The sequence below is a fragment of the Salmo salar genome, chromosome 10 (assembly GCF_965601325.2).
Source record: "Salmo salar chromosome 10, fSalSal1, whole genome shotgun sequence".
NCBI classification, from domain to species: Eukaryota; Metazoa; Chordata; class Actinopteri; order Salmoniformes; family Salmonidae; genus Salmo; species Salmo salar.
The window spans coordinates 76,386,610-76,412,500 of record NC_138300.1 but is presented as its reverse complement, the minus strand read 5'-3'; the positions used below and the strand labels follow the sequence as shown (position 1 = coordinate 76,412,500).

Sequence of the window (25,891 nt, the reverse complement as noted above, 5' to 3'; positions counted from 1 at the left end):
CTCTCAAAGTGGGGGTTTAAGTTAGCATCAAAGTAGTTAAAGTAATGAGGCTGGTATTGAATGGACGACTAGATCATATCAAAGACAAGCCTGAGGGTTTTCTCTTTTGAGTAATCTATTAGTACTATATGTATGCACAGTTAATGAGTCTCACTCACACACAACACACACACACACACACACACACACACACACACCTTTTTACCTGAATACTCACTGGAACAAGGAGGGGACGTTGTGGTGCAGTCAGACAGAAGTGGAGAATATAAGGGTGAATTTGTTAAATGAGTGGTGTGTCTCTAGGGTGTCAACTCAAAGAGCAAGGGTGAACACGAGAGCAGACACAAACAACCCGGCCTTGACTGTGTCTGTGTCTGTGTGTGTGTGCTTCTCTCAAAGACTGCGGAGCGTTTTTCTTGATTGCCATCTCTCGGAAGGCCCTATAAGGTTCCCTCTCACTGCACACACAGGAGGCCCAGACACAAAGACACACACACACACACACACACACACACACACACACACACACACACACACACACACACACACACACACACACACACACACACACACACACACACACACACACACACACACACACACACACACACACGTCTTGTGACATCACCGAGAGACCAGGGCGAGAACGACGGGAGAAGAAAAACGAGTGTGCGTGTCCATGTGGAGGGGGGGGGGGAAGCGGGACTGAATGGTCCATTCATTGTGTTCCTCTGGGAGTGCCTAGACTCCCCTCCACCAGTGCAAACACAAAGCGCAGGCCTTCTTCTAGGGGGGACAGAGAGCTGCTAGGAGAGGGATGAATGGACTGCCCTGCTCTCCCCCAGCCATAAGAAAAACATAGGGCCCCCTTCCCCAACTACCCACCAGACACACACACACACACGTACGCACACGCAGACACATACATGCACACATGCATATGTGGTATTAATGGTCCTACTGTGTAAAGGGTGGGGTGGGAGGTGGGGGCAGTAACGTGTGTGTGTGTGTGTGTGTGTGTGTGTGTGTGTGTGTGTGTGTGTGTGTGTGTGTGTGTGTGTGTGTGTGTGTGTGTGTGTGTGTGTGTGTGAGAGGGGGGGAGGAAGTGAGAAAAATGAAGAGAAAGAAAGAGGGAGGGAGAGTTGGAGAAAGAGAGAAAGCGAGTGCGCATATGTGTCTGCGAGATAGATTCCTGTCCGTCTGCATTTTTTGGGGGGTCTAGTTTAGGCTGGTAGGCAGAGTTACTGTTTGTATGCTTTACACCCACAGATTCATATCAGCAGCTTTTAAAACATATTCTAAGTCAGTGTTTCCAACTCCTGGTTTCCGGGGGCCCAAAGAGGCGCACGTTGATTTAAATCATCATCAAGCCTTTGATTACACATTTCAATCAGGTGTGTTAGCACCCCTTCGGCTCCACGGGATCAGGACTGGGAAACACCGCTGTAAGCGCAGTTTATATCTGAAGTCATATTTATCCAATCCGAAATGGTGTTTCACAAATGTGTGTTACTCATTTCCCTAACAAGTGTAAATATCCTCTGTGCGCATTGCCAGCAACATTAGCTCCAGACAAATCCCTTGCCAGCCAATCACCATGATGGCTCACACTTTAATTCCTGTCATTTTCCATAGTTGCTGAATTTGTTTCGACATTACAGTTGGCCACTGGCTTTCCGAGCCATTATGTCCAGTACTGCTTGCTGAGGTGATATCTATTGGCCATTTGTGTGTACCATTAGGTCTTAACACAACTTCAGTGGACTAACAGTGCAGACTTCACCTCACGCCAGCAATTCTTATACTGGCTATTGAACAAGACATTTTAGAACATAAAAAGGTGAAGAAAGAAAACATTTGAAAAGTGAAGTGAGCGTGACGCGCGGGAGGAGAAGGCGTGGAGGTAAAAAGTGGAAAATGGCTTGATCAGGAATCTAAAAAGAAGCCAATGGGAAAAACATTAACGTCGAGAAGAGGAATTAGCTGAGGTGAGGAGCGCTCAAAGGCAAGGAGCAGATACATTTCTGACAAGAGGAGGTGAAGAACAAGGGAGGGATGAGGAGTTTAAAAAAAAGAGGGGGGGAAAAATGAAAGCAAGAGGAGATAATTGAAGAACTGAGGGGGACAGAATGAAGTGTGGGTTTGCAGTCATTAATTAGGCCCGTTAGCTTTCGCCCGGGCTCTGTGGTCTGGGCCTGCCTCTGTGGTCTGGGCCTGCCTCTGTGGTCTGGGCCTGCCTCTGTGGTCTGGGCCTGCCTCTGTGGTCTGGGCCTGCCTCTGTGGTCTGGGCCTGCCTCTGTGGCCCTCCGGAAATGAAGATAACATGAGACACATTAAGGGCTCACTTAACAAAGACACATGCCTGTCAACCACCGTGACGAACAAAGGAAGGGGCACCCTCACTCACCCAGAGTGTGTGTGTGTGTGTGTGTGTGTGTAACCAAATCTTTCACCATGAGGCTGTCGGAAGCTTTCCTTTAACCCTTGGAAGTTCCCTGCTGTTTCTACAGGCCATTTAAAAACCACATTACAGGAAACCAGTGTCACTTTGAACTCGGCTCTCCCTCATAATAAAGCGCAAGACTGGTAAAATCTCCATTACAACCAGAAAAAGGAAAACAACTTCGGCATAAAGCGGTTGTACTTTTGGATTCACGAAAAGGGAAAAGTTGGGTCATTTCCATTCCTCCAAAATGCTAGGGATTTAGAACTTGGTAAATTTCATTTACTCCAATCTGGGAAGTACAGACATGAACCCGGGGGAACATTGTTTAACACACAGGATCATGTTGATCTCATCAAAATGCTGTGAAACGCCGTCTCCCCCAGAAGCACAGCGTAGGACCGCATCCCAAACGGCAACCCACTCCCTATGTCGTGCACTATATAGGGAAGAGGGTGCCATTTGGGACGCGGACCCGGGGTATGAACCCCAAACAGTAGCCCTCGGTCAGTCCCTTTAGAGCATTGGTCCCCAGTAGCCTAGAAGAAGAAGCGGGTCTGGAGTCGATCAGTAGAAGCAGACGGGCTGCATGTATGTTTAAGGCCAAAACACTTTCAACACTGCATAAACAGCCAGGACCCCAGCGGCCGGGCTCTAAAGTGAATCCATATTTCAAGGCATTGTGTTCAACAGCTGGAGTTAAGATTATAATACATATATAGGCTACTTCGAGAATAGAATAGGAGTGGTCCTACTCCTACCATTAGAATAATGTTCTTTCTAATAGTGACACGTTTTACACAGTGATTTTCATGGAACCGAATAAGCTTTTATTACCTAACGAAGCATCGGCCACTGCTTGTATGAAATGCATTGCGTTAGAAGTCAATGAACGTAATTCCCCTATACTCGTTATCCCCTATTACACTACACTAGAGTCACTATCGGCAGAAACTAGTAATAATAATAATAATAATAATCATCATAATTGATTATTCCTAATCACTGTTCAAGACACACAAGGGCATTCATTGTACACAGCAACCAAAGCTTACTTAGCTCTTTCCAAAGGACTTAGCATGTTTAAGAGTATTTACAATGCATTGACAGGCACTGTATGCCAGACATGGGTTCAATTACTATCTGTGCTAGACTGAGCTTGCCTGCTGCAATGGAACCAATAGAAAAGTCTGAAAAGTGTAAAAACCCCACCCACTTCACACTCCAGCCAGACTAAAGCGAATGCTCAAATCTTTCAAAGTGTGAAAGATTTCAAAACAGCATTTGAACCGAGGTCTGCCGATTATGTTTGCACTTCTTAACAGCAGCAGACGTGCCAACACGTTACTTCTCTCAACAACACCAAAACAAACTGTAGCCTAAGGACACATTGAGGCCATGTGATCATAAAGACTAGTCGTTTTACTGTCACACACAGACTCTCCAGAGAGCCGGTCCTAATGAACTCAGATCTGTGGTTTATTAAAAGCAGAACACCTCCAGAGCTGCAGAGCACAAGGGGCCCTGGCTCACTGCCTTCCCCAGCCACGGTGAGCCTTTACTGGGGTGTGTGAGAGGGAAGAAGCTCCCCTATGGCTCGCTGTCTGGGTCAGTGTCTCTGCAACCAGTCAGCGCCAGCGGCGAAGACGGGTCCGTGGGAAAAGTTCTAGTCTGGTGAAGAGGGAATATGAGCGAGAACTCTGTCACGCGTTACGACAAAAGGAACGAGAATGAAGGAGAAAAGAGGTGGATATAGGTGAGAGTGAAAGAGGAGAGAGACATGGAGTGGGGGGGGGGGGGGGGGGGGGGGGGGTAGCAAGTAGCTAGGCATGATCAATGACCCAGCAATTGATCCCATAAACAGGTCAATTACAGGGGCCATCGTGTGTGTGTGTGTGTGTGTGTGTGTGTGTGTGTGTGTGTGTGTGTGTGTGTGTGTGTGTGTGTGTGTGTGTGTGTGTATGCATACGTGTGTGTGTGCGTATGAACACATAACTAAGGTGGAGGAGAATGAGCGCGGCCACAGTAAGCAGTGGCCACTGACCTGTATCTGCTGCTGGAGAACGTTGATCTTATGCTGCTGCTGCAGGAGCTGCTGCTGCTGCCTCGTAATCTGGAGGGGCAGGAGTGAGGCAGACATGAGACACGGGTGAGGAAAATTAGACGTGAGGCGTCGACAAACGACAGAAGAGAGGGAATAACACGCAGACATCCCTTTGAAAGCTCGGGTTTTGAGTTTGAACGTGGGGGAGACGGAGCAGAGACAGAGCAGAGTGAGACAAGGACGAGACAATTAGACAATAATGAGACGTCAATGATGCGTTGGAGTGGACAAAAGAGAAGATACAGAGTGACAGGCAAAAGGTGAGAGTTTTGAGTTTGAACATAGCAAGACTAGGCACACAAGACAGACAGAACAGAGTGAGACAAGAACGAGACATGAAAGAACAGAGTGAGACAAGAACGAGACATGAAAGAACAGAGTGAGACAAGAACGAGACATGAAAGAACAGAGTGAGACAAGAACGAGACATGAAAGAACAGAGTGAGACAAGAACGAGACATGAAAGAACAGAGCGAGACAAAAGGGATGAGATGGCGGAAAAGAAGAGAATTTAAGCTTGAACAAATCTTTATTTTTGACATTAGGTGACAGAAGATAGAGACGGGATAATTCAGTGAGAAACATGAGAAGCAACAGGAGGGAAAGGGCTGAGACTGGGCGAGTCCAACAATTTGACAAAGACGGAAATATTGGGAGACAAGAGAGAACCGAGCGGGTTATATAACCCAAATCAACACTGTCAGTAACACGTGCTCAAGCGACGCTATCAGTCAACAGTGAAGCAGTGAGATTGACATGTTTACGACCCTGACTGACACAAGCCTGCCTCCTCCTTGGCTACCTGTCGCCAGGGGCGGAGCCTAGGCAGTGACAGACAGTTGCAATTATCCAAAAGCGGAGTGTATATTCACTCAACGAGAATACAAAACAGCTGCCCCATTTTTGAAAAGTTATTTGATATATATTTGTATTTATATAATTACAGGCTGTCCATTAAGGGACGTCGCTCATCCGAACATGTGTCAAGATTCATTTAGGCAAGGCTTCTCAGTGGCGTCAATATAGGTCATTACCCCGTCATGTCTGAACAGCTAAATAGCAGGCCAATTTAGAAATCTGTCTATTAATCACACTCACTTTTCTTTTGTGATGGAATGTTGTCTCATAATGGGGTGATGGGAATAAAGTACTTGTCCAAACAATCTCCCTCCCTCCCTCCCTCCCTCTCCCTCTCTCTCTCTCTCTCTCTCTCTCTCTCTCTCTCTCCCTCCCTCCCTCCCTCCCTCCCTCCCTCTCCCTCCCTCACACCTGGTCCTGCTGCTGACGGGCCAGCTCCATTTGCTGCCTCTGCTTCTCCATCTGTGAGACGGCCATCTTCTTCTGCTCGTCGTGGGCCGCCAGGAGCTGCTCCCGCAGGCTGATGAGCTGGCCAATCATGGTCGAAAGCTGACGCTCCTTCTCCTCCAAACTCTCTGGGGTACCTGACGGAGAGCGAGAGTGGGGGTTAGAAGGATGGAGGGAGAAGGAGAAGGGGGGGTGGAAATGTCGACGAAATCGCTGTCATATAAGTGAGATATAAATGTATTCATGATCATCTTCAATTTGTTATATTCCATTCATCTACAAGGTCTCCCATCTCTGAATCGTGCCACTTGAGTTGCCCTGACCTTTGCTTCCTACAGTTGGTCTGCATCCCCATGCATTCATCACTGCTTTCATCCTGGTACTTGACTACAATGTATTTCCAAGTAAAGAGTAATACCTTTCCCTTTATTAATTACATACAGTATGTATGCTATTCAATTGCAGGCTAATATCAATAGCTTTATCCAGACGCACTAACTACAGTAATAGTGTATCTACAATAACCCCAAGAGTGGAATATACTTGATGACTCTCTGTTCCATCTACAAACGGCACCTTATTCCCTATGTAGTGCACTACTTTTGACCAGGGCCCATGGGGCTCTTATCAAAAGTTGTGGACTGTGTAGGGAATAGGATTCCATTAGGGACGCAGCCTTTATGAACCTCTTGCTGTAATGATAGAAGCCTGAGGATGGATGAAGCCCGGGGGAATTGACGTCATCCACTACCAGTTTCAATATAAAGGAGCCTGACCCAGGGCTGTGTGTGGGGTTGTGTGTGTGTGTGTGTGTGTGTGTATAAGATGCATGCGTTTCTGCATGCATGCTTGTGTTTGTGTAAGCATGCGTGTAGGGTCTTGCCCTGAGGCCATGGATGGAGAGTGCAGGGTGGCCCTTACAATAGCTGCATACTATCAGGCCCTTTATTGTAGTCTAGTGGAGCTGTCCTGTACAGGAGCCAAGTCTGTCCCCTCTGCTACACACTAAGTATCTGTCCCAAAGTGCACTACTTTTGACTATGACTAGGGCCCATAGGGCTCTGGCCAAAAGTAGTGCACTATGTAGGGAATAAGGTGCCATTAGGTACAAAGCCTAGGTCTGCATATATCAAAGGCGACTGTTTCCTCTCTTCATTTTTTTCGCTCACTTTCTCGGCTCTCTCACACTCCTCTCTTCCCTTGTTTTCGCCAATACTTTCCCAAAATTAACTTGTGAGTCTATTTTCTCTCTGGCCGATTCCTCTCTTTCGTTTGTATTCTCTTCCATTTTTCCTTCTCCTCCCTCCCTTCTTCCACTCTCCCCGCTCCCCCTTTTATCACTCTTATCCTTTCTTAATTCAAAGTGCTCTGTTTCCAATATTGTTAAATTCTCATCAAAGCAAAAAAACACAAGATAAATGCATGTTTGCTCACTGCTCAAATATATTATTTCCAACAGCTAGTGGAATGTAACCAACAGAAAGGCTAGCACTGGCTAGCAGAGAAGGCTAGCAGAAAAGACTAGCGGAACAGTCTAGCATTGTAGGCTAGCGCTGAAGCTAAATGGTTAATTAGCCATGCTAGTTCTGATGCTAAATGGCTAGTTAGCCATACTAGCTCTGATGCTAAATTCATCTTTCAATTCAATAAAACGTTATTTATCCCCTCAGGGGTAGTTACAAAAGGCAAGTCAGTTACAAGTAAATAAACTAGGACAACGTCCAATGATATCAAACACAGACAGCAAATCTCTGATAATGATGTTACCGCCAGGCTGCATAGAGATCAACCAAGGGGCTGCACGTGTGGCTCAATCCCAATCCCCCCCCCCCCCCCCCCCCCGCCCTCATTTTTGAGTGTCCCATGGTGGGAGAGTGGCACTCATAACAGAGCAACTAGCGGAGAGCTAAATAAGGCCTAGGGAATGGGACATCACTACATCACTCACACACATCAGAAACTGAAAATGGATACCACAATTCATTGACCACAAGCCTTGTGTTTTTCACAATGCCTGTACTGGCGACAGTAGTAGCTTTCCATATATTTCTCATGCGACAAATACATACTTACTACCATATGAGCAACAACTGAGAACAGCAGAACAACAATGTGCCGTAAGCTGTAGACCACACTACCTACCATTAGAGAGTTTTCATCTGTATTCTTCGTAGCTGTTTACATACCACCACAGTCAGAGGCTGGCACTAAGACAACATTGAATGAGTCATATTCCGCCATAAGCAAACAAGAAAATGCTCACGCAGAGGCAGTGCTCCTAGTAACTGGAGACTTTAATGCAGGGAAACCTAAATCCGTTTTACCAAATTTCTATCAGCATGTTAAATGTGCAACCAGAGGAAAAATAACTCTGGACCACCTATACTCCACACACAGAGACGCATACAAAGCTCTCCCTCACTCTCGATTTGGCAAATCTGACCATAATTCTATCCTCCTGACTATATCAATAAAAAAGTGTTCAGAGGAAGGGGGTTCCGGGATTCCTCCGATGGCATTGAGGAGTACACCGCATCAGTCATTGGCTTCATCAATAAGTGCAATGATAATATCATCCCGACAGTGACCGTACGTACATACCCCAACAAGAAACCATGGATTACAGGCAGCATCCACTCTGAACTAAAGGCTAGAGCTGCCGCTTTCAAGGAGCGGGACTCTAACCCGGAAGCTTATAAGAAATCACACTATGCCCTCCGACGAACCATCAAACAGGAAAAGCGTCAATACAGGACTAAGATCGAATCGTACTACACCAGCTCTGACACTTGTCGGATGTGGCAGGGCTTACAACACCATCATCCCACAAACCCTAGACCCACTCCAATTTGCAAACCACCCCAACAGATCCACAGATGATGCAATCTCCATTGCACTCCACACTGCCCTTTCCCACCTGGACAAAAGGAACACCTATGTGAGAATGCTATTCATTGACTACAGCTCAGCGTTCAACACCATAGTGCCCTCAAAGCTCATCACTAAGCTAAGAACCCTGGGACTAAACACCTCCCTCTGCAGCTGGATCCTGGACTTCCTGACAGGCTGCCCCCAGGTGGTAAGGGTAGGTAACAACACATCCGCCATGCTGATCCTCAACACAGGGGCCCCTCAGGGGTGCTGTGGTCAGTCCCCTTGCTCAAAGTTAATTGGAACACTACTCCGAATCTACGCGGCTCGTGGGCTCTCGCAAAATGGAGAGGGAGGGCTAAGGGACGGAATTGGGATTGAGCCTTCAGCTTTCCAGCTTTCCAGTCAGCAGTCCCCCTAAACACTTGCATACATACACACACTCACATACACACACACACATACACTACCAGTCAAAAGTTTTAGAACACATACTCAATGAAGGGTTTTTCTTTATTTGTACTATTTTCTACATTGTAGAATAATAGTGAAGACATCAAAACTATGAAACAACACAGATGGAATCATGTGACAAGGTAGGGGTGATATACAGAAGATAGCCCTATTTGGTAAAAGACCAAGTCCATATTATGGCAAGAACAGCTCAAATAAGCAAAGAGAAACGACAGTCCATCATCACTTCAAGACATGAAGGTCTGTCAATATGGAACATTTCAAGAGCTTTGAAAGATTCTTCAAATGCAGTCTCAAAAACCATCAAGTGCTATCATGAGGACCGCCACAGGAATGGAAGGCCCAGAGTTACCGCTGCTGCAGAGGACAAGTTCATTAGTGTTACCAGCCCAAAGAAATGCTTCACAGAGTTCAAGTACTAGACACATCTCAACATCAACTTTTCAGAGGAGACTGTGTGAATCAGGCCTTCATGGTCGAAGCTGGTTGAGAGAATGCCAAGAGTGTGCCAAGCTGTCATCAAGGCAAAGAGTGGCTATTTGAAGAATCTCAAATCTAAAATATATTTAGATTTGTTTAACACTGTTTTGGATACTACATGATTCCATATGTGTTATTTCCTAGTGTTGATGTCCTCACTATTATTCTACAATGTAGAAAATAGTAAAAATAAAGAAAAACCCTTGAATGAGTACGTGTTCTAAAACTTTTGACCGGTAGTGTACACACACAATTGGTGTTGGACAATCAACCTACTCAATCACCCCCCAACCAACACCCCCCCCCCCCCCCCACACACACACACACACACCCCCACACCCCCCCCCACACACACACACACACACACACACACACACACACACCCCCCCACACACACACACACACACACACCCCCACACACACACACACACACACACACACACACACACACACACACACACACACACACACACACAACAATATTGCTTCCCTCCCTCTCCTTGCCCAACCTGGGCTCAACCAGGGACCCTCTGAACACATTGACAACAGTCATCCAAGAAGATCCACTATCTATCACTCCACAACAGCTGCAGCCCTTACAGAGCAAGGGAACCAAATACTTCAAGGTCTCAGAGTGAGTGACTTCACCAATTGAAACACTACTAGCGTACACCTCTAACTAGCTAGCCATTTCACACCGGTCACACTCCTCCCCCTTTGACCTCCTCCGTCTCCGCAGCAACCCCAGCAGCTGGGCAGAGTCCAACCGAGTAATCTGGGTTAACAGCATCAACGTAACGGTCTTCCTTCTGTCTGTTCTTCTCCTTGCCCCGACCTGGGCTTGTCCCAGGGACCCTCTGAACTGTTTCCCATGAAGCATCATTACCTATTACTCAGAACAAGGGAAGCAACGATTTCAAGGTCGTCGTCAATTGAAATATTACTAGTGCGCACCGCTAACTAGCTAGCCATTTCCAACGGGTTACACACACACACACACACACCTGTGCACCACACATTCCCTAAGGTGAATATTTCAATGCCAGGTGCAGTCACAGGACAATAATATACATGCATATACATATATATGTATTTATTATGCCATGTGCAATAACACATGCTAGACATTCATCAAATATAGCTAACAATAATAATAATAATTTCAGCCTTTTCTGCCTGTTAACTAACCATCCATCAGGATTATGGATGAAGTGTCATACCTGTTGAATTTACAAGCCAAACCAGGGACCAACTACCTTTCTTTCTCTCCCTCTCTTGACTCTTTCTCTCTCACACAAACAAAGACACACACTCACACACACACACACACACACACACACACACACACACACACACACACACACACACACACACACACACACACACACACACACACCCATGTCGTCCTGTACTTTGTTCTTACTATGGCTGGTTGTCCCACCTTCACAAACGTTAAGTCGCTGTGGATAAGAGTGTCTGCTAAATGACTCAAATGTGATGATGATGAAATGAGCATGTTGGTGGATCATCGTCATGTCAAAGGAACTCCTGTGTGTGTCGGCTCATTGCCTTCCCCGTTATGACTAACCTCCCTTCAGTAGCACACAGCAAAAAGACCCTGACACCTGGCCCACGTACCATGGCGCTACACAAAAACCAACATGTCCGCCCCATCTGTCACAACTAACACAATGTTTCAACTGGGAGCCGAGCTGAGGAACTCTAGCTCGGATAATATGCACCTTTTTCATATGAGCACACCTCTTCGATACATGTAAGCCAATGAACCTCAACTGCACAGGTTCCTTCCCAGCCCCAAATGTTTATCAATAAAAAACAAAACAGCACACATTAAAAACCCAAGAGTGGTACAGTAGACTGAATTTAACAGACACTTCTAGCACAGATTTTGTCAGGCCGACAGGAGGAAAAATCTGGGAAAATATTATCAGATTTGTGGAGGCTAAAATGTTTAAATAATCTAACGTAACGTAACGTAACCTACCTACCTACCTACCTATCTATCTAGCTATCTCAGTGGTTAGGCCCCGTTCCATGTCAGCCATTAAGAAGTGAGTAGGCCGTTTGAAATTAATCACAGTGTTTTGGAGAGAGGACACAGCTGGTGGAATAGAGAGCGCTCTGTGTAGAGAGAGCGAGAGAGAGTGTGTGTGTGTGTGTGTGCGTGCATTTGTGTGTGTGTGTGCATGTGGAGAGTCCATATAGTCGCTTCCTGTGGAGTTGGGGGATAGACCGGCATTGCTTTCCGCAGGGTGCAGATAGAAATGTAGTGAATAGAGCTTACACGATTCCTTATTCTACATGGCAGAGAGGCATATCTGTTCTACACTACATATTTCTATCTGAATGTTCCACAGCGTTGTGCCCTACTGAATGCAGCCCACATATTTGCACTGTGTGGGAAAATACCATAATGTTGCTCCCTCTGATGGGACCAGGGTTGTATTCAGGCACCAAATGGAATAACATTTACTGAATCATGGAGGGTCTACCTGATCTTGTCCAATAAGAAACACTAGTTTTAATTTTGCTACATTTTACACTAATGAATATGACTCAGGTTTAAGGCTATATGGCCAGCAACGGCAAGCGGTACCGGAGCGCCAAGTCTAGGTCCAAAAGGCTTCTTAACAGCTTCTACCCTCAAGCCAGAAGACTCCTGAACAGCTAATCAAATGGCTACCCCCCCACTCCCTCTTTTACTCTGCTGCTACTCTCTGATTATTATCTATGCATAGTCACTTTAACTCTACATACAGTACATGTACATATTACTTCAAATACCTCGACTAACCGGTGCCCCCGCACATTGACTCTGTACCGGTACCCCCTGTATATAGCCTCGCTACCGTTATATAGCCTCGCTCCTGCTGCTCTTTAACCATTTGCTATTTTTAACATATCTATTTTTTACTTAACACTTATTTTTTTTGTTTACTTCTCAAAGCATTGTCGGTTAAGGGCTTGTAAGTCAGCATTTCACTGTAAGGTCTACTACACCTGTTGTATTCGGCGCATGTGACAAATAACATTTGATTTGATTTGAACTGCACGGGAGAGAGCGAGAGAGAGAGAGAGAGAGAGAGAGAGAGAGAGAGAGAGAGAGAGAGAGAGTAAGTGAGAGATAAGAGGGAGAGAGAGTATACATGAGGAAAAAGGGAGAGGGAGAGAGAGACAGCTCCAGCTGCTTAAACATGAGTTGAAGTGAGGAGGCTCAATGTCAGTCCTGTTCCCACTCAGGAGCGTTTCTGTGCATTTTTTTTAATGCTTTCCACTGAGGAAATGCTTGCCATTTCTAAGGGGCCAATATAAATGACGCTTTCAGTGTGTGAGTGCCGCTAAGAAGGAGTAGATTGATGAGGAATGAGAGGGCTGGACTCAGATAGTTCATCATGGGTGAGTCCTAAATGGCACCTTTACTGCATTCCCCATATAGTGCACAACTTTTGACCAGGACCCACAGGCCGCTGATCATAAGTAGTGCACTGTGTAGGGGATAGGGTGCCATTTGGGACACCGCGCCGTAATGTTAAAGCCAGGAGGGTTTTTCAAAACCAGCGCATATAAATGTCCAGAACTTGTTGTGTAGCATGTTTTTAGAGTTTTGTATGATTATTCAGCTGGATATCATTCTTTTTTTTGCCTGTGGTTTATAATAATTTGATCAGATGTTATAAGTGTGTCTGGACAGAGCCTGCAGTCACTCAGACACTGAGGAGACCCGGAATATGGTGAAATAAAAGGGAACTGTTTCAAATCAAAGTATTCCTGTCCAATATGGGTGTGGGTGTGTGTGTGTGTGTGTGTGTGTGTGTGTGTGTGTGTGTGTGTGTGTGTGTGTGTGTGTGTGTGTGTGTGTGTGTGTGCGTGCGTGCGTGCGTGCGTGCGTGCGTGCGTGCGTGCGTGCGTGCGTGCGTGCGTGCGTGTGTGTGTGTATCCCACATAATCAAGGCTATAAAACACTCTGTAAAACATATTGTCATCTCTGTAAGTCAGTTTTCATACAATGCACAGCCTCACAGCCAATCCTATAAGCATGTATAGAATAGATGTTAACCTATAACCACACTAAAGCACTTTTTTGATTTCTCCATCAACATGCTGTGGGTCTTAATATGTAGACCTTGTGCCTTCGCCAACTAAAGGACGATGATGCATTTTCTCTCTATGTGTGTGTGCCTGTGTGTGTGTTTGTAGGGGTCAATATATCTGTGTTGTATTTGAGGGTGTGTTTGTCTGTATGTCTGTGTGTGTGAGAAAGAGAGAGAGAAAAAGCATACCGTAATTTCCGGACTATAAGCCGCTACTTTTTTCCCACGCTTTGAACCTCGCGGCTTAAACAATGACGCGGCTAATATATGGATTTTTCCTGCTTTCAAATTTAAAAAAATTAATAAAACACACATTCTGTGACGTGCTCAGTTTTTTGGCGGCATGAAGCTTTCATTAGACCAATGAAATTGCCGAACAGGTTAAGGTCAAACAACTTTTTTGTTTACTGTTTAGATTAAATCAAGCGCGCTCAAACTTCCCATCATTCTGATTACGGTAGTCATTTTGTCACCCTCATCATGGCAAAGACACGGAGAAATGCATATGATGCAGCTTTCAAGTTGAAGGCGATTGATCTGGCTGTTGGAAAAGGAAATAGAGCTGCTGCACGGGAGCTTGGTCTGGAGCAATGACTTTCTTGGTAGGCTACTGTTTACTGCAAATTTTTGATTTTTTGTTACAAGCCGTGTTTCGTTAAAGCCTATTTATTTTTGTTACAAGCCGTGTTTCGTTAAAGCCTGTGTAAAGTTAATTTGTTTCAATGTACCGGTAGGCACCTGCGGCTTATAGACATGTGCAGCTTATTTATGTTCAAAATAATACTTTTTTTTTTTTATTCAGTGGGTGCGGCTTATATTCAGGTGCGCTCAATAGTCCGGAAATTACGGTAATTGATAAGGTATTCAAGTTAGCAACACCTAAAGTAGATCCCGTCCGCTTAAACGGGCCTGTGTGCAATTCTACGTATTGCTCCTCCACCTGTGTATATTCACAAGCTAGTACTTCATGATCTGAATCTTCACAATGAACGTGAGTTTGAATTGAACACGACACGCTACAATCGTTTAGCTTTCCTAGGCCCGTGCTCAGATTTGCTTTCTTTGCATATCAGACCAAGTGAGAGGGCCAAGCTTCAGTCCCACATCACACACAAATCATCACATACATCAAGTGACACTCACAAGTGCTTTATTGACTATTATCCGAACAACGTTCTTTTCATTCTTTGTCTGTTCGTTTTGTTTCCCTCCAATTATGTCTATCTCTGATAAGCTGTGTGTGTAATGAGGGGCATCCAGACGCTGCACTTGGTGCATTTATGAAATTGTTTCTTCCTGTTATTAATAAGCACGCACCTATTAAGAAACTGACTGTTAGAACTGTAAAGACCCCGTGGATTGATGAAGAATTGAAAAGCTTGAGAGGGACAAGGCAAAAGGAATGGTGAAAAAGTCTGGCTGCACATCTGATTGGCAAACTTAATGTAAATTGAGAAATTACGTGACTTAAAAAAAAAAAAATAAGGAATAAGAAATAGTATTATGAAGCCAAGATACATTTTATAAAGTATGATGGAAAAAATCTTTGGAATAGTTTAAATGAAATGATGGGTAGAAAGACTAATTCAACTCCATCTTTCATTGAATCAGATGGCTCATTTATCACAAAACCTTTTGTTGACAATTACTTTAATTACTATTTCATTGGCAAAGTAGGCAAATTTAGGAAAGAAATGCCAACAATAAACTGTGAGTCATCATATTCATGCATAAAATACCTAATAATGAATTTTGTAATTTAAGAGTCGGTGTGGTATTGACAACTTAGATAGCAAGCTACTGAGGATGGTAGCAGACTATATTACCACTGCTATTTTTCACATCTTTAATCAATCTGGAGAAAAATTAGAAAAAAAATGTCTATCCTCAGACCTGGAGGGAAGCCAAAGTCATTCCGCTACCCGAGAATGGTAAAGCATCCTTTGATTCTAACAGCCGACCAATCAGTTTACTGCCGACTCTTAGCAAACTTTAAATAATGTATTTGTTTGACCAGATACAATGCTATTTCTCTTTCAGCATGCTTATAGAGAAGGGCACATATGTACTGCACTGACACAAATTACTGACGATTGGTTGAAAGAAATGGATAATAAGAAGATTGTGAGAGCTGTAATGCAACCTTTGAAATTATTGACCATAACCTGTTATTGAAAAAACGTATGTGTTATGACTTTTCAAACTCTGCCATATTGTGGATTTAGACCTGTCTATCTAATAGAACACAGAGGATTTTTCTTTAACCTGTTGGGGGTAGGGGGCAGTATTTGCACGGCCAGATAAAAAACGTACCCGATTTAATCTGGTTATTACTACTGCCCAGAAACTAGAATATGCATATAATTATTGGCTTTGGATAGAAAACACCCTAAAGTTTCTAAAACTGTTTGAATGGTGTCTGTGAGTATAACAGAACTCATATGGCAGGCAAAAACCTGAGAAGATTCCTTACAGGAAGTGACCTGTCTGACAAGTTCTTGTTCTTCTTGGCTCTGTTTATTGAAAACTGAGGATCTTTGCTGTAACGTGACACTTCCTACGGCTCACATAGGCTCTCAGAAGGCGGGAAAAAGCTGAATGATGTAATTCCAGCCACTGGCTGAAAAACATTAGCGCTTTTGGTAAGTGCTCTATCAGAGGACAATGGGACGGAGGCGCGTGCACGAGTCGACCCCATGTTTTTATTTTCTCTCCCTTTGAACCTAAACACGCTTTCCCGATTGGAATATTATCGCTTTTTTACGAGAAAAATGGCATAAAAATTGATTTTAAACAGCGGTTGACATGCTTCGAAGTACGGTAATGGAATATTTAGAATTTTTTTGTCACGAAATGCGTCGTGCGCGTCACCCTTCTTTACCATTCAGATAGTGTATTGAACGCACGAACAAAACAGAGGATATTTGAACATAACTATGGATTATTTTGAACCAAACCAACATTTATTATTGAAGTAGAAGTCCTGGGAGTGCATTCTGACGAAGAACACCAAAGGTAATAACATTTTTCTTATAGTAAATCTGACTTTGGTGAGGGCTAAACTTGGTGGGTGTCTAAATAGCTAGCCCTGTGATGCCGGGCTATCTACTTAGAATATTGCAAAATGTGCTTTCACCGAAAAGCTATTTTAAAATTGGACATAGCGAGTGCATAGAGGAGTTCTGTATCTATAATTCTTAAAATAATTGTTATGTTTTTTGTGAACGTTTATCGTGAGTAATTTAGTAAATTCACCGGAAGTTTGCAGGGGGGGAAGCTAGTTCTGAACGCCACATGCTAATGTAAAAAGCTGGTTTTTGATATAAATATGAACTTGATTGAACAAAACATGCATGTATTGTATAACATAATGTCCTAGGGTTGTCATCTGATGAAGATCATCAAAGGTTAGTGCTGCATTTAGCTGTGGTTTGGGTTTATGTGACATTATATGCTAGCTTGAAAAATGGGTGTCTGATTATTTCTGGCTGGGTACTCTGCTGACATAATCTAATGTTTTGCTTTCGTTGTAAAGCCTTTTTGAAATCGGACAGTGTGGTTAGATTAACGAGAGTCTTGTCTTTAAAATGGTGTAAAATAGTCATATGTTTGAGAAATTGAAGTAATAGCATTTCTAAGGTATTTGAATAACGCGCCACGGGATTCAACTGGCTGTTGAGTAGGTGGGACGATTTCGTCCCGCCGACCCTAGAGAGGTTAATGGAAGCTTCTCTAATGTTAAACGTGTAAAGTATGGTGTACCGCAGGGGCGCTCTCTTGGCCCTCTACTCTTTTCTATTTTTACTAATGACCAACCACTTGCATTAAAACAAAGCTTGTGCATGTTGATGATTCAACACTATACATGTCAGCAACCACAGTTAGTGAAATCTCTGCAACCCTAAACAAAGAGTTGGAGTTAGTTTTAGAATGGGTGGCCAGTAATAAACTAATCCTGAACATCTCGAAAACAATTCTATTTGGTACAAATAATTTCCTAAATTCTATACCTTAGATGAATCTGATAATGCATAATGTGGCTGTTGAGCAAGTTGAGAAGCCTAAATAACTTTGGATTGTAAACTGTCATGGTCAAAACATATTGATTCAATGATTGTAAAGATGGGGAGAGGTCTGTCCGTCATAAAGAGATACTCTGCTTATTTGACACCAAACTCCACAAAGCAACTCCTGCAGGCTCTAGTTTATTCTCATCTTGATTATTGCCCAGTCATATCGGCAGGTGCTTCCATGTAGCCATGGCTCTATGTAATATTGTGCGCCTCCCACAGTCTGTTCTTGACTTGGGGATTGTGAAGAGACCTTTGGTGGCATGTCTTGTGGGGTATGCATGGGTGTCCGAGCTGTGTGCTAGTAGTTTAAACAGACACTTCGGTGCATTCAGCATGTCAACACTTCTTACAAAAACAAGTAGTGATGAATTCAATCTCTCTTCCAATTTGAGCCATGAGAGATTTCCATACATATTATTAATGTTAGCTGTCCGTGTACATTTAAGGGCCAGCAGTGCTGCCCTGTTCTAAGCCAATTGTAATTTTCCAAGGTATCTCTTTGTGGCACCTGACCACGACTGAACAGTAGTCCAGGTGCAACAAAATTAGAGCCTGTAGGACCTGCCTTGTTGATAGTGTTGTTAAGAAGGCAGAGTAGGCTTTTTTATGGACAGACTTCTTCTCATCTTAACTACTGTTGTATCAACATGTTTTGACCATGACAGTTTACAATCCAGTGTTACTCCAAGCAGTTCAGTCACCTCAACCTGCTAATTTCCACATTATTTATTACAAGATTTAGTTGAAGTTTATGGTTTAGTGAATGATTTGTCCCAAATACAATGCTTTTAGTTTTTTTTTATATTTAGGACTAACTTATTCCATGCCACCCATTCTGAAACCAACTGCAGCTCTTTGTTAATTGTTGCAGTGATTTCACTCGCTGTAGTAGCTGACGTATGGTATTGAGTCATCCGCATACATAGACACACTGGCTAGTAAAGATTGAAAAAAGTAAGGGGCCTGGACAGCTGCCCTGGGGAATTCCTGATTCTCCCTGGATTATGTTGGACATGCTTCCATTAAAGAACACCCTCTGTGTTCTGTTAGACAGGTTACTTTTATTCACAATATAGCAAGGGATGTAAAGTCATTACACATACTTTTTTCCATCAGCCGACTATGATCGATAATGTCAAAAGCCACACTAAAGTCTAATTAAACGTCTAATAAAATACCAATACCAAAAAAATACCAAGTACATTGACCCCACCTCATTTATAGGCTCATAAAAGTTATTGCTGACACATACAAACAGAAAGTGGACAGCTTTTTTGAACATGTACTCAAAGTTACAATTACAACCTGGACAGGAAAAGGTTTACTGCTCAACCAATTGTGAGAAATACCGGAGTGTGTGGATAGACTGTTTCCCTATATATAAGGATAAATACATGCTTACTGGTAACAGCTTTCACCAAGCAAGAGAAATCTTCTGTCTTGATAAGAAGTTCTTACATTATATTGTATTTGTAAAAGTTTCCTGAAGGACCCCTGAACGTTCTTGGGAGGTTTTGTACAGTTTGCAGTTGGTTGCAGAGGATGTTTTTAGGACATTCTTTGGACATTGTGTCATGGTCCCCCGTTGGTTTTGTCATGTGATGGTCACGTGTCCCAAACCATTACAAGCAAAGTAAGTAAATGGTATGTGTGTTTTAATGTTAGTGGTAAACTGTTCAGCTAAAACTGCGTAGAAATATTTCATCAATATTTCATCAATGACAATATTTCATCAATGATTACATTTGGCATGATCACTTAGTACTGATTTTCAATATCACCCCACCAGGGATTACATTTCACAACCTCTGGATTTGGGGGTATACTGATCTTTCTGCTGCGCCACAAACACTGTAGAATTTCATAAGTCCCCTACACATTCATTACCTATAATGCATCTCTGCACTCAGTAAAAGAGTGCCAACTGCACTGCTATTTTAGTAACCAGTTAATCTGACTATTCTCTAATCTGACCTATTTCAGAAGTTTAAATTAGGGTTTTCATGTTAGTTGTGTAATATTGGTGGGCCATATTATTCTGTTTTAATGTTATTCCTGAGTTACAGTGATAAATATCATAGTTTTTCTTCAGTGTATTTTTAACAGAGCTGAGAATGCACTTTGAACTGCAAAGTGTAGGAATAGGCCTGCAGCTGAAATCATTCACTGACATGGTGGCGTAGCAGGAAAATTGCATATTAATGTTCTAGACACGTTAAATGAGAACGCTGCTCTTCACAGATGAATCCCAGTTTCAACTGTACCGGGCAGATGGAATCATGTTGGAGAGTGGTTTGCTGATGTCAACATTGTGAACAGAGTGCCCCATGGTGACGGTCCAGTTATGGTATGGGCAGGCATAAGCTACGGACAACGAACACAATTGCATTTTATCGATGGCATTTGAATGCACAGAGATACCGTGACGAGATCCTGAGGCCCATTGTAGTGCAATTCATCCGCCACAATCACCTCATGTTTCAGCATGATAATGCACAGCCCCATGTATGTCGCAAGGATCTGTACACAATTCCTGGAAGCTGAAAATGTCCTAGTTCTTCCAAGGCTTGCATACTCACCAGACATGTCACCCATTGAGCATGTTTGGGGTGCTCTGGATCAACGTGTACGACAGCATGTTCCAGTTTCCGCCAATATCCAGCAAATTCGCACAGTCATTGAAGAGGAGTGGGACAACATTCCACAAGCTACAATCAACAGCCTGATTAACTCTATGCAAAGGAGATTTGTTGCGCTGCATGAGGCAAATGACGGTCACACCAGATACTGACTGGTTTTCTGATCCACGCCCCTCTCTCTTTTTTAAAGGTATCTGTGACCAACATATGCAACATATCTGTATTCCCAGGCATGTGAAATCCATAGATTAGGGCCTAATACATTTTTTTCAATTGACTGATTTCCTTATATTAACTGTAACTCAGTAAAATCTTTGAAATTGTTGCATGTTACATTTCTATTTTTGTTCAGTGTATATCTGAATGTAGGTATACATTTAATATATACAATATATCACACCACCATTCCATTCATTAAACTCTGACCTACCAGGACCATCACCCAATTGTCCATACCTCCACCATCCAATGCTTTTAGATTTGTGAACGAGTGCACATTTCAGAAGAAAGGAGATATTATTGGGAGGCAGCCTGTGAATAACAGCCGTCTCACCTTTGACCTCTCCTAGGAGCTCGCTGGCATTCAGTCTGTCCCTCCTGTCTTTCCAGTCCCTGGACAGAAGTGTCTCCACACAGGTAGACTCTACGGAAGGAGAGAGGAACACGCAAGTCAGTAACTTGGTTCTTTCAAACAAGGCACATGTTATACCCTAAGCAGAATGCAATGGGAACTAATACACCACTCTGAATCTTTCAATGGAACTTTTTTGTTTCTCTGAGGCAAGACAAGAATACTGTGCTTAGCCTTCATCTCTATGCACCCAGTTTTAAACTTTTCACCTGACATAACCCCTAAGAGGCTTGTGTGTGTGTCTGTCTTGTGTGTTCGTGGATACATGCTTTTGTGTATCTGTGTGCATGAATCTATCTTCCAGAGATCCTATCACAGTCGTAAACCCCATGAGAACAGTTTCATTCCTCAATGAGATCGGAGTCTAGCAGTCAGGATGGCATTTTTCGCTTCCAGTATTCAAAAAACCCCAAAAGGCTTTCTAGAAAAAAAAAAGTTAAGTGGACAATGGCTCATTTGTGAGACTTGATCCTAACAAAAGGACCAGCATTCATAAGCATATGAGCATTGTGAATGGCTTAATGTTTGGTTTGAGAGGTTTGTGCGTGTAGGCTATTGTGGTCATGAGGCCCTTGTCGGGGGAAACACAATTTACTTAGCTTGTGTCTCAAATGGCACCCTATTCCCTATGTAGTTCACTACTTTTGACTGGAGCCCTATGGGCCTTGGTAAAAAAAAAAAGAATTGCACTATATAGGGAATAGGGTACCATTTGAGTCATACCCTTATTCAGTCCCATTAAAGCCTAGCATGTTTACACTGGATTATGATTATTGTAAATAAGTTCATGCTGCACGGGATCACATGGGATCAACATGAACAATGGTCAACAAAGGGAAGCAATGGATGTGTCCCAAATGGTGCCCTATTCCCTACATAGTTCACTACTTTGGACCAGGGAATAGGGTGCCATTTGCAGCACATAACAAACAGCAACGGAACGTAAATGCTTACAAAAGAGGTTTTCAAAATGTAATTCCAAAAGCCTTTCCCATCCTGTATACTCAAAACAGGGAATTTCCAAGACTGATTCCTAATAACAAGATAGTTGATTCAATTTTGCTGTCAAAATCCTGCGTAATTTGTGGATTGTTTGTCATCTAACCACTAGGCAGACAGTCTAGTGGTTAGAGCGTTGAGCCAGTAATCGAAAGGTTGCTGGATCAAATCCCCGAGCTGACAAGGTAAAAATCTGTCGTTCTGAACAAGGCAGCCACTGTTCCCCAATAGGCCGTCATTGTAAATAAGAATTTGTTCTTAACTGACTTGCCTAGTTAAATAAAACGTTTAATAAAAAAAATCTCAAACTGAAAGTATGCCTAGCTTGATATGTACTGTTTATATTTGGTAGTAATTTTAACTATGAGAGTTAAACACACACAGTCTGCTAGGCTTCACATAAAACAGAGTTAGAGGGAGGATTTATTGACTCACTTAGGGAATAAAATACAATCTAATCATTTTACTCTACATCCGTGCTTCGGCGCTGTACGAGGGAAACCTGCGTGTTTATGTGTGCATAACTGCACTGTAAGACTGTTCTGTAATCTCAACAGTAAAACACTGTAAAATGCACAGTAAAATGCTGTACATGTTGTTTTACAGCATTAATGCTGTAGATAGCACTGTATTACGGGAACAGTGCTGAAAAGTACTGTTATTAACTGTAATTGGAAGCCTCCTGTAAAAATGACTCTAACACACTATTTTTACAGTAACAGCTTATGCCTACTGTAGATTCAAATGATCAGTTTCAGGCGCCAACCTCATGCTGTTAGGTGACACATGAAGCTCAGACTATTTTTGTAAATATCTTCTTGAAACGGCTGTGAAGTGGAAGCATATTTTCAGCAGCTGGTGGGTACGTACCTTGACTTGTTTATAAGTCTCTTTATTACTAGCCAACATTGAATTACTGCATGTTTTCTTAGCTAACCTAGCTAGCTGGCTAACGTTTGAGTTAGCTAGCGCAAATTGACACAAGCCATTTCAGTCTGCTCTAAATTGCTCGTAAACATCTCGCTGTGAGACCTAGAAAAAAAAGAAGATAATAATTGTTGTGATGATAAGCTTTTAGATACACCTCTTAGTGCCATAGAGAATATATTGAGCGCAGATTCGTGACCGTTATGTTTTCACCATAACTACAGAGAAAATGGCTTGTTTCTAGCAGTTCAAAAGATATTACCCATATTATTACTGCTGCAACGGGTTTTTTTTCCCAGATTGACGGGACGCATTCTACACGTGAACCAAGCCATGGGCCGTTAAACTACTCGCAAGCGGCTAAAGTCGATGCTAATGACCAGCGCACCGGCGTCGTATTGAGGTGCCTGCCGACCTAAGGTGCTTGCCACACTGGGCAGCTGTAACACAGTGTCGCTGGCAATAGCTAGTAAGATGGCCAATTGTTTATATTATGTTTCAAGTAAGAAAACAGCCTACATAATAAATAAACTAATATTGGTAGCCATCTAGATGTCACCATACAGTCTACTGAATGGGGAAAGCATGAACGGCAACAACACCGGGACACAGTGTGCTCCTTAGCTGTCACAACTCTGTGTGATTTGGATCACTCTGCTCTCAGCTGTTTGACATACGTCATAGTGTTGCAGGCCAGGAGTGTCCGTATAGCCTCTTCAATTTAAACAGCACTGTTTCATAACGTGACAGTATTAGCTAAACCTGTTCACTTTGCTAGCAGAATGCAAACGTTCGGTGGCACAGAAAGGAACCAAAAAGTTGCGAGTCTGGTAAAATAAGCTGGGATATTGTGAAGGCTATTGCAATGTTTTTATTAGTTAGCTAGGATTTGAAGTAGGTCTATATAGCGGTCTTATTTGTATTTGTTCAACGACTCAATTGATGTCGTGTGGCTGTACAGGTTCCTAGTTCAAATCAACCCAAGAAGATGAACCCTGAAGGTGGGACAAAGTGCTTGACAAGGTGGCCCAGAGGAAGCCAGCTGTTCTCAACCGCTGCATTGCCCCATTCTACCAAGAGCTCACAGAGTTTGAATGAATGAATGAATGAATGAAGGTAAGTACACACACAGTGAGGTAAGTACACACACACCCACGACACCAGCTTGACATGTCCCCTTGTCCCCTGTCTTTTTACCCACAGAGTAACAGCCCAGGTGTGCTCGGTCTCTGATTCTATTATGAATTTTTCTATGCTTGTCCTGGGGGTGAAAAGAGCTGACAAGATCCGAACGGAGGAGGATTGTTATGGAGACCCATGAGGAACACCTGATGCCGTGCTGACTTCTCTCTCCTGGATGCTCTGCTCTTCAAATGGAGTTGCCCCTGATCATAGATCTAGGATTGTACCCAATCCCAATTTCAACTCCCTCTCTCGCTTTGTCCCTCTCTCTCCCCCACACAAAATATTTTTTAGATTTGTGTTGTAATGATGCTCTTTTTTGGTTACATATGTGTTAACTGTTTATACTTCTATTGTCAATTCTGTTGTTTAATTTGTTGTTAATGTTGTTACCAATTTGAATAAATACATTTTATGTACAAATGTATTGTTTTCTTACATTTTGATTTCAGTAGTGCTCAGCGATTAGTGCTTTTTAAAGTCGGTTTGGTTTCGGTTCTATTATTAAAACATAATCACTGATTTCGGTTTTGATTATTTGGGTTGAATGCTGTAACACAAAAAAAAAGTCCCATGATGGTAGTGACAGCCCATTACTCACTTATTAACCATCATTTATTCACATTACTTTAATAAAATATTTCAGTTGTGTATATAACCGTTGTTTTATTTGATGACTTTGTAATTGAATTCACAGTCATCGCATCTCTATATTTTGTAGATCTTCAAAGTAAATAAGGGATACTTTTATGACTGCTGAATACCAACAATCAATCACTTAGGTCATGTATTTTCAGGTAGAGATACCCCTCGAAGCTACAGCTGCTCTCTATATCCCCTCACGATTGTGTATTCTTCTGTCTCCTCCAATAACAGGCGTAAAAAAAACACAGACCAGACAGGTAGATGTGCAATGGATTATGGTCATTGTAGTTAATTACCACATTTGATGCACTAAACTATGTAGAATATTGGCCTGCTGAAAACTACAACTCCCTACTACATCGCCCAGTTCAGGCTGGACCTGATTTATCTTTAGAGAAACTGTGAAATTTGCGCATTGAGCTCACAATAAGAAAAAAAAAAAAAATGGAATTCAAATAATTTAACCGACTTAGGCCAATCAGTTGTTTAAAAAACCAAAATTGTGGTTAATCGCTCAGCACTAGGGAGAATGTCACTGTACGTTTACAGCATTACAGTATTGAGCTGGCAACTCTGGTGCCAGTATAATGCTGTACATTTAAAGGGAGACGTTTTACAGTGTGTATATTATGTGCGCGCGCATGTGTGTGCGACAGTTATCCACGATTTACAACCCTCAAACTGATAAACACATCTGAAAAGAGAAGGAGGAAGGAAGAGCATGAGGCAGAGGAATGGAGAGGAGAAGAGAGGAGGAAATGATGTGTTTAACCCTAGATGGATCTCTATCTCTCCCTCCTTTCTTAACCTTACAGAATGGGGATCAAGTGCTGTTTAGATTGGGGACTGGATAAAAATTCCACACTCACTCTCCTTCTAGTAGAGGGGATATTCAAATGATGAACGACTTGTGAACAAGGTCCAGAGAAGTGAGGGAGAAGGGGAACGATGGAGAAGGGGAGAGAGGGAGAAGAGGAAAAACGCAGGGATTGAAGAGGGAGAGAAG

The 25,891-nt window shown here is 42.9% G+C and overlaps 1 protein-coding gene and 1 long non-coding RNA gene across 7 annotated transcripts in view; one reads left to right on the top strand and one right to left on the bottom strand.

The window, feature by feature from the left end:
* LOC106561060 (transcription factor SOX-6) overlaps positions 1-25,891 on the bottom strand; it is a 147,265-nt gene that overhangs the window by 34,752 nt on the left and 86,622 nt on the right. For all 6 annotated transcript variants that reach the window (XM_014124667.3, XM_045688091.2, XM_045688092.2 and 3 more), the window contains 3 exons: positions 21,055-21,144; positions 5,817-5,989; positions 4,488-4,556 (listed from right to left, as the gene is read on the bottom strand). In XM_014124667.3, coding sequence (XP_013980142.2) covers positions 4,488-4,556; positions 5,817-5,989; positions 21,055-21,144 — 332 coding nt within the window. The remainder of the gene's footprint in view (positions 1-4,487; positions 4,557-5,816; positions 5,990-21,054; positions 21,145-25,891) is intronic.
* On the top strand, positions 21,776-24,663 carry LOC106561076 (uncharacterized). Its single transcript, XR_006756997.2, has 4 exons — positions 21,776-22,993; positions 23,358-23,478; positions 24,020-24,174; positions 24,262-24,663. It is a non-coding gene; the product is annotated as an uncharacterized LOC106561076 (long non-coding RNA).